Source organism: Hordeum vulgare, chromosome 1H, assembly GCF_904849725.1.
Source record: "Hordeum vulgare subsp. vulgare chromosome 1H, MorexV3_pseudomolecules_assembly, whole genome shotgun sequence".
Classification (NCBI taxonomy): Eukaryota; Viridiplantae; Streptophyta; class Magnoliopsida; order Poales; family Poaceae; genus Hordeum; species Hordeum vulgare.
Window position 1 is genome coordinate 342,708,590 of NC_058518.1, and position 9,469 is coordinate 342,718,058.

Here is a 9,469-nt window from a genome sequence, read left to right on the forward strand (position 1 = left end):
AGATGCATGAAGAAGATATAGCGGGTGATATTTCCGATGGATCCGCCGAATCAGATGGAGAAGAGCACGCACATGAAGTGCCTATTCCTGCATCATGGAATCAGGACTTCTCATCTGCAATGTTGGTGAACGACGGTCATGATTCTGCCTGACAGTATCATCAGAACAACATTGCAACAGGTGCCCTCTACCCGAACAAACAAGCTCTGAAGGATGCCATCCTTAATTGAGCAATGTCCACTCAAAGGGTATTTGTAGCTCAAGTATCTTGTCCGGATAAGTTGACAATGGTTTGTAGAAATCAGGGTTTTCCCGCAAGGGTACATGGATATCTTTCTAAGTACGACACAAGCTGAATCATAAATAATTTAGTTAGTCATAATTGTATTATTCCATGCATCCCTCAAGATCATCCAAACCTTACTTTTGAATTTTGATAGCTCGCAGTTGTGCGTTGTCAGTCCATTTTAAACGACCCTCGGGAGGCTTGAGCGCTCTGGGCGTTTCGGCCTTTGGACTTGTTGTTCCCGTACCCGTGGGCCACAATTTGCGACATTCGGGGCCTTGTAACCTGAGGGTGCGCAGAGCCGCATAGCGCAGCCGCTGCGACCTGCCACCATCCATCCGCCATGGCTCTCCTGGTCCGTGCACCGCCGCTTCTTCTCCACCTACAGCCTTCCCCCACCACCGCGCAAGCTTTATTCGTCCGGCAAATCGCACCCACACCCCGCCGCCGTTCCCTCTCCGCACGCGTCCGCGTGCGCGCCTCCAACTCCGACCCTCCGCAGCAGGTCAACCTCTCCGTCCTCCGCTTCACCCTCGGTACCCTCCTCCCCTGCCACCCGGCCTCCATCCGCCGCCGAGCTGGTCGCTCTGAACCACTCGAAGGGCGCGTTTTACGATATCTCACACGCGGCGCGGCACCATCGCAGGGATCCCCGGGCTGGACGAGTCGTACCTCCCGCGGTGGATAGGCCTCGGCTTCGGCGCCCTCGTCCTCCTCAACCACCTCCTCTCGCCGTCCCCAACTCCCGCGCAGCTCGTCTGTTACCTCTGTACCTTCGCCCTGATAATGCCCAACCGTATTTCACATGCCTGATTAACCGGTTACGCGAAATTGCAGAGGTCGGAGGCTCTGGGGCTGTGCCTGGCCGCGTTCTCAGCGGCGCTGCCGTACCTCGGGCGCTTCCTAGAGGTGGGATGCGTCATTGTGTGGCCGGAGTGGTACATTGGGTTCGCGCGGTGAATGCTGGGAAATGAGGATGATTTGGGAATTTTGATTGTTGTAGGGTGCTGGTGCTTCCAGCCGTGTGCCGTTGCCAGAAGGGAGCAGGCAGGTGTTTGTGATTCCTGATGATCTGTCAACGGCGCAGAAAGAGGATATGGCCTGGGCGACATATGTTCTGCTTCAGAACACAAACACCACATCAGTGGTATGTATTTAGGTGTTTCTCAGCCGTATAGACTTGAATCAGTATTAAATTTTCGGTGGGAGCTGACTGAATTGTGATGCCTTAAGCAGTTGTTTTTTTCCCGGGTACTTATGATTCAGATTCAAGCTGTTGTATTTGATGAACTTAAATATTTAGCATTGTGGATCTGATAGTCTCGTGCCTTATTGTTTTGTCAATCTTAATCCATGTTATCCTGGCTTGCCGGCAAATAGTAATCGCAGAGGAAAAAATTGAGTTACTGTAGAAAACCCCTAGGACTGTTCCAATGTAGTGTTTGGTTGAGTTTGCTTCTTTCTGGTGTATTTAGTAGTCCCTCCATTCGGAAATAGATGATGTCTTAGACACTGACATGTTATCCAACATGTATCATGATATGTTAATGGAAATACGAAATCTATACTGTGAAATTAATCTCAATGATAAATCTATTGACATTATCTTCACCTTACCAGTCTAATTGTGTTATTTTATTTACAAGCAGTTAAATCCAGAAAGTATTAACTTCACGCACTCTAGGAAGTCATGTACTTTTTGGTTGAGGTTGCTCCTTTTTTTGGTACATTTTTTATCGGTTCTTTTATTCGTGTATGAGTAGTGGATAATGTGAGGGTGCTATGTAGGAGTTAAAGATATGGATTATGGAGCAATTGCACGGGCAGCAATGTTTGCTTGTTACGAAATTGTCAATTGTGTGATAATGTCTAGCACGATTTGCTACTTGTTAGATGTCTCACCTTGGTTTTTTGCTTTGTGCCAGCTCATAGCAATTGGCGATGTGTTGTGCATCCGAGGATACTGGGATCCTCCTGCAGACATCTCCAAATATGCAATGATTGATTGGTTCAAGAGCCAGGTGGAACAAGCTGGACTCGACAATCTGAGCAGCGTTTTGTACTTTCCTAATTTTTCTGGTAAGTGCACTGTTATCTACTGCCTATGAGAGTATGTTTCTTCTAAAATTGTGCAAAAGGTTTTGGTTTAGCTATCCAATCGATATTATTTTCTTGCCCGTATTGATTGCAGAAGTCATTCTAGGCGACCTTTTGCTTGTATCAAGCATCAAAGATGTGTATTTTACTATTTTTGGAGTTATTATAGTTCAGATGAAGCACCATATCCTCTTGCCTTCGATCAATAGTTGTACTGAAAATCTCGTCAGCTTTTATGGTTTGAATGGTTTTGTATATGTGAGGTTATTTGTATTATGGCATCTTAAGAGTAGGACTACCAGATGTCTAGTTAACAACAACAACAACAACAACAACGATAACAACAACAACAACAAAGCCTTTAGTCCCAAACAAGTTGGGGTAGGCTAGAGGTGAAACCCATAAGATATAACAACCAACTCATGGTTCTGGCACATGGATAGCAAGCTTCCACGCACCCCTGTCCATGGCTAGTTCTTTGGTGATAGTCCAGTCCTTCTGATCTCTCTTTACGGACTCCTCCCATGTCAAGTTAGGTCTCCCCTGGCCTCTCTTGACATTATCAGCACGCTTTAGCCGTTCGCTATGCACCTGAGCTTCTGAAGGCCTGCGTTGAATATGCCCAAACCATCTCAGACGATGTTGGACAAGCTTCTCTTCAATTGGCGCTACCCCAACTCTATCTCGTATATCATCATTCCGGACTCAGTCCTTCCTTGTGTGGCCACATATCCATCTCAACATGCACATCTCTGCTATCGGATGTCTAGTTGACCGGTGAAAATTGTGTTTTTCTTTTCATTTGTGATTTTAGATGCTTATAAAATATCTGTCTCACTGCTTTTCTCCTTGTTTCATATTTTTCAATTATATGTGCCTTATATAGACCAACCATGCTGGTTTCATCAGACACTCAGCTTGGGAATATTCTACCACAAGGAATTCTTTCTGTGTTGGCACAACCAATTGTGAGCAACCGTGATCCAGCTAACGGCGAATCAAAAGCTGAAGGTGTTGTCGTGTTGGCCTCCAATGCAAATTATGCTTACAGTGAGAAAGATATGGTTTGGATAAGAACAGTTGCAAATAAATTTCGACTTGCGTAAATCATCAACACCCAAGGTATTCCAGTTTATCTGTTTTTGAGATATATAAATGTCTAATTTCTCGTGGAAGTTAATGGTTTTGTACAAGCCAGCGAGTAAGCTTTCCAGTACCAGACATTTGCACAATGCTGCTGCTGAAATATATTTTTGAGAGCCTGTATAGGCTAATGGACAATCAGTGAACTACCCTTAAAGTTTGACAGAAATGCTGTGGTCCGGACGGCAGTATAGAACTACTAAGCTGGATCAGTAAGGCTGCGGTGTGAACAATAGAATGATGCATGAAAATGCTGTTGTAGCAACTCATTGCGAATTCAGACAAGGACACAAGGTAGGTGCAATCTAAGAGGATTATGCACTTGTTGGAAGATCAGTAGGCAGAAATGATTTTCATTGTGAGCAGCACTGGCCGAAAACTAATTGTCCTACAAAAATAGTTCAGTGGGCAAGATAAATGTTTAACTATAGTATATCCTGGTACCTGTACTTTGATATGTTTATTTGATATGCCTTAAACCAGAAAATACTGTTCCAGGATTTCTATCTTGGCTGCATGTTTATCCCCACACGAAATAATCTCCAGGGTTTCAATTTCATATTGATAACGGAACAGTAGTTCAGGTAGCTGATGGCCGGCCAACATCAACATTTAACAAAAAGTAAAAAGCCCCAACTGACCATAACCTGTCTGGAGTGCATTATGTGTCTTATCAATTACAAAAGAGGGAAAACGGAGTTTAACAGAACACATACAATCTGTAGTGATAAATGTGTCTAGTTAGTTGTTACAACGAAAAACGACCATATGACCCAGTAGAATTGTTTAGCTTCTTCAGAATAATCTTAGCTTCCATTGCCGCCAGTAACCATTACTATTTTGCACAGAAGCAGGGCTTGAAAAGTATGATTATGACAGTCTTGGGTTGTAAAATATCAGCAAATCATTGTCATTCCCTTTTAAGCCTTTTTGTAAACCTGTACAATACTTCAGAAAAAAACATTGCATGTCAGATGATTGAAATATCTGATGAGCTTGTTAGCAAAGCAGGCTCTGGTTCTTAATCTTCAGCTAGCCAAGCACATAATAGCTAGACCCGCAATTTTAATGTCATATCCACATATGAGAAGCCTTTACTGCAATCTAATAGTGATATATGAATTTGCATGACGGCCACTTAGCTGTATATCTTCCAAGAGCTTTTCACTTCAGTCCAAAATGTAGTCACATGTGAGGATTACAGATATCACAGTAAAATACAATCTTGTACTCCCTCTGTAAAGAAATATAATCTAGGGAGGGAGTATATATGTACCAAGAACTTTTGAGGGTAGTTAGAGTAATTTGATGGATACCTAGGTATCAATTTAAGTAAGGGAAGTTGGCATCCAGATTCAACCTGAATAGGACTGAACCTGGGGGTGGGGTATTAATTGTCACACCTCACACCAATAGAGCTAGGCCTAGTTCTTCAACTACTGAGTAAATGCTCCTTTTTTTTCACACACAGTTAACACTAAAAGGGGTTTATTTGTCACTTGTTTGGAGCCATACATGTAGGTCGTAAGTCACTGCATCTTGTTGGTAGGTAATAGATATATTTCACTTTAATAGCTTGTTAGCTGGCCCAACTCATGCAACACTTGATTTTTGTGCTGTTCATTGATAACCACAGCAATTGTCTTCTCTTGCTTTTTGATGTGGTGGGTGCACAAGAATCTCCTGGATTTCACCCATTATTGGAGAAAGATGTAGATGCAGTATCTCCACTCTAGACAGCTATATGTAGTCTGTACTGCTGGTAGATGTGTGTATCAGTCCTTCAAGTGATCCACTGAATAATAAAAATTAATGTGAGCATCCGTTTCATGTAATTAAACATACATATATTTTCAGCCTGCATGGCATGATATGCTAAACCCCACAACGCGTCTGAGAACCAATACATGCACAAGGAATCCATATGCTCAAGTATCTGCTCTGTTGGCATTTTCAGACATCAAGTGAGTAGTTTTGAGCTTTGGGAAACATATTTCGACAATATATTTTATACATATTGTTAGCTCTTAGAATCATTTGCTATACACCGGTGTTTTCTCTTTCTGACTCTTGTACCAGGTTTCCAGTCTCCAGGCATCTTTATACTCTTAGCACTTCCGAATATATCTTAGCAAGCTTGCCCTTGGTGTAGCAATGCCATTTGTTTAGTTTGTTGGAACTTGAATTAGCACTGCATCAGGAGTTGTGTTAGACTCTCAGTGAAGAGAATCATGTTGGAGCAAAGAAAATTACCGCAACACTGGGTTGATTACCGATCTACTCTCTCTGTCCCAAAATAAGTTCCGCAAATTTTCTACTAAGTTAGTACAAATTTTGTACTAAAGCAGCAACACTTATTTTGGGACGGAGGGAGTATATTTTTTTCGTATAACGTAGCAAGGATCCAGATAGGGAAGGGCTCGTATGCTAGTATGCAGTGGCGATTCCACTAGAGGGGCTTCAATAGGCTGAAGCCTACCCTCTAGAATTCTTATTTCAGCTAAATATACTGCTTACCAATTATACCGAGGTGTTTAACATGTTAATTGCAATGCATTTGCTAATTAGGCTTGGAAACTTGATGTTTTGAGCCTACCCTTCAGTCCCGTGCTAGATTCGCCACTGCTAGTATGTTACTGTGAAGATAGAACCCCAATGAGAAAATATTTCTGTATTGTATTGTTCCATGGTGGGCCTTGGAGAAACACAAAGTCCCAACAAAGTACATCACCCTCATCAAGGACATATGATAGTGATGTGACAAGTGTTTGAACTAGTGATGATGACACTGTTGACTTTCCAATTAAAATAGGACTGCACCATGGGTCAGCTTTGAGCCCTTATCATTTTTGCTTTGGTGATGGCTGAAGTCACAAGGAATATACAAGGAAATATCCCATGGTGTATGCTCTTCGTAGATAATGTGGTGCTAGTCGACCATAGTCGGACGGGGGTAAATAGAAAGTTAGAGTTGTGGTGACAGATTAGAATCGGAAGGTTTTAGGTTTAGTAAAACTACAATTGAGTACATGAGGTGTGGTTCCAGTACTACTAGGTACAAGAGGAGGTTAGCCTTGATGGTCAAGTGGTACCTCATAACGACACCTTTTGATATTTGGGGTTGCTGTTGTAGAAGGATGGTGATCGATGTAGTGAAGCCAAGCTTCTGGTGTCCTCTGTGACAAGAGAGTGCCACAAAGCTGAAATGTAGGTTCTATAGGATAGCGATTCGACCTCCTATGGTGTATGCTCTTTGTAGATGATGTGGTGCTAGTCGACCATAGTCGGACGGGGGTTAATAGAAAGTTAGAGCTGTGGTGACAGATTAGAATCGAAAGATTTTAGGTTTATTAAAACTAAAACTGAGTACATGAGGTGTGATTCCAGTACTACTAGGCACTGGAGGAGGTTAGCTTTGATGGTCAAGTGGTAACTCAGAAGGACACCTTTTGATATTTGGGGTCGATGTTGTAGAAGGATGGTGATCGATGTTGTGGCGCCAAGCTTCTGGTGTCCTTTGTGACAAGATAGTGCCACAAAGCTACCGCTGATGTTTTTTTAAATTGTTTGGTGTTGCTGCCCCAAGGGAATAAATCATAGAACTATTGACTACAGTTGCTTCTTACTGGTGAAGGAGAGATTTTTGTAGAAATATTATGATGGTTATTGTGAGTCAACTATGCGTTGTACGTATTTATTAGTTACCGAGGAAGGTAAGTATTTTCACGGTGAGATATTTTAACTTGTCAAGAGTTGGTTTAAGTCTTACCATGTGTTATACTCCCTCCGTTCCTAAATATAAGTCTTTTTAGAGATTTCACTAGTGGACTACATACGGAGCAAAATGAGTGAATCTACATTCTAAAGCATGTCTATATACATCCGTATGTAGTCCTCTAGTGAAACCTCTTGAAAGACTTATATTTAGGAACGGAGGGAGTAGTCGAATTATTCTTGGATGGTCCCTTCTTAGAGGGTTACTAAACCATCTTTCTGCTTCGATGGATGGATACCAGCATAGACTACCTTAGTTGATAGTGTTGGCATGCGCTCTTAGTACGAAATCTTAAATTCTTGACCATTAAGAAAAGCGCTAGTTGTTCTGTTTTGCCATGATAAATCAACTCCATAATGCAAAATAAGGGGAGCAAAGAGAATCCCATAATGATTTACAATATTTGTCTTTTGTGTCATGAACCCTAATACTAGGCCTTTTTTAGCGAGGTCACTAAACCCCCCTTCCTATTTTATGGACGGGTACCAACATAGTAGTATTATGTACTCCCTCGGTAAAGAAATATAAGAGCATTTAGATCATTACTTTAGTGATCTTAATGCTCTTATATTTCTTTATGGAGGGAGTAGTTGATAGTGTTGGCATGTGCAAGTGCTGATAAGGAGTCTTAAATTATTAACCACTAAGAAAAAGTGATTGTGTTCCCGACTTCTTAAAGGTTTTGGCATAATAAATCAACTCCATAATGCAAAAATAAGGGCGAAAAAGGAGAATTTGATGATGATAAGATTACCATGTTTGTCTTTTCTATCAACAACCCCGATATGCTGTCATAATTTGGTGGTGCAAACTAATCCACTTAAAAGTTATGATGCGCCTTCTGTGAAGATTAAATTTTATTGTGGTAGGATATTTCGTCCCCGCTGTGCTTTATGGCGGCTGATAATTCTTAGAAGTCTTAGTAACATTTGCTTTTAAGACTGATAACTGCGGATTCTTACATGGCCATGCTCGAGTTTTCTTTCATTTTTGCAGTTGGATAAGAACAAATGTTTTGATTGTCTTGGTGCATATGGATATCTCAAGTCTCTGGTAACCACCACCTACATCAACTTATCAAGTCTGTGGCCGGAACGAGTACTTTGCAACAACAGGGGGCAAGAGGCAAAGCACACAAGTGGTGAATACTTGCGCCATGGAGCGACAAACTATTAGTTGATGGACCTCAGCAATGCCATTACATGTTTAACTAGCCCACCAACCATACCATTTTTTCCAGCTGAAGCTGTGGTATGGGTTAGAGCGTTGGGTGGTTCCTATCAGCCGTCCTCAACGCCTCATCATCATCCCGTGACCTTGGTCTGCCTTGGCTTCTTGTGAACTCTCTGCGGCTTGAAATCATTTGTTCTAGAGCATCACCAGCCGGGCGTCCTTCCAAAGCCTTCTCCCAGGAGCCCTCTGTTGTGTCCTCTCACAAGCTTGAGAATGCACCTACTGCTTAGGTCTCATGCGGTGTTGTTTAATGCATGCCGTAGGATATGGTTGAAGCATCAAGCTGTATTGTGTACTGTATGGTACCATGTTCGCCGTGTGGCTACTGTCACGCTGGAGATCGATCGGTTAAATGGTCCAGTCGTCTTTTGTGTGAACTGGCAGCAATGGGACAGTGGGGGTCTAGGGGAGGATATGCCTTGCTTCGGTGCTGGGGCATTTCTGGTGGAATTTCAACGATTCTAAAAAAGTTTACGGCGACCAAGGGTATATGAGAAATGCCGACTTTGTTTTCTGGGAGCCCCAAATAGTCGTAAAGAAACATTTAAACAGGATCTGCATGGTTTTTGTGCTTCCTTATCGGATATTTACTCTTGGACTGCGTGCGGCGGCTAAGCACGACCTGCCACATGCAAGATTCTCTTTGATGTTTGAAATTTAAAAAGTTTTATCTACAAAACCGTTAATTCAATCGATGATCCGTTTTCATCATTGACTTTCTCGCGACGAGTTCTTTGAAACTAGATCCCATGTCGACATGTTTCGTCAACTATTTTTTTTCGCTCATACTTGCCACATTTTTTGACTCACTTGCCATATTATTAACCACTTACTTGTCTAAAAAAATAACTTGATTGTCACTTTTTAATATTATTTTGTACAAAGCTTTGTAGTAATTTTCATCATACATGATATAAAAAGCATGTAGTAGGTTG

General features: G+C 42.1%; 1 protein-coding gene across 1 annotated transcript; it reads left to right on the forward strand.

Moving 5' to 3' along the window:
* The first annotated feature begins 498 nt into the window (after nucleotides 1–498).
* LOC123435110 (protein COFACTOR ASSEMBLY OF COMPLEX C SUBUNIT B CCB2, chloroplastic) lies at nucleotides 499–9,088 on the forward strand. Its single transcript, XM_045115550.1, has 7 exons — nucleotides 499–822; nucleotides 933–1,042; nucleotides 1,124–1,195; nucleotides 1,290–1,433; nucleotides 2,212–2,365; nucleotides 3,293–3,505; nucleotides 8,298–9,088. The coding sequence occupies exons 1-6, from the start codon at nucleotides 630–632 to the stop codon at nucleotides 3,487–3,489; spliced, it is 870 nt and encodes a 289-aa protein (XP_044971485.1). The 5' UTR covers nucleotides 499–629; the 3' UTR covers nucleotides 3,490–3,505; nucleotides 8,298–9,088.
* Nucleotides 9,089–9,469: the final 381 nt, after the last annotated feature.

What these genes read in the sequence shown, in the direction of transcription:
- LOC123435110 (XM_045115550.1), top strand. Translation starts at nt 630, where the DNA reads ATGGCTCTCCTGGTCCGTGCACCGCCGCTTCTTCTCCACCTACAGCCT. An exon ending in CGTCCTCCGCTTCACCCTCG is followed by an intron (nt 823 to 932) that starts GTACCCTCCTCC and finishes GCACCATCGCAG; the next exon opens with GGATCCCCGGGCTGGACGAG. An exon ending in ACCTCGGGCGCTTCCTAGAG is followed by an intron (nt 1,196 to 1,289) that starts GTGGGATGCGTC and finishes TGATTGTTGTAG; the next exon opens with GGTGCTGGTGCTTCCAGCCG.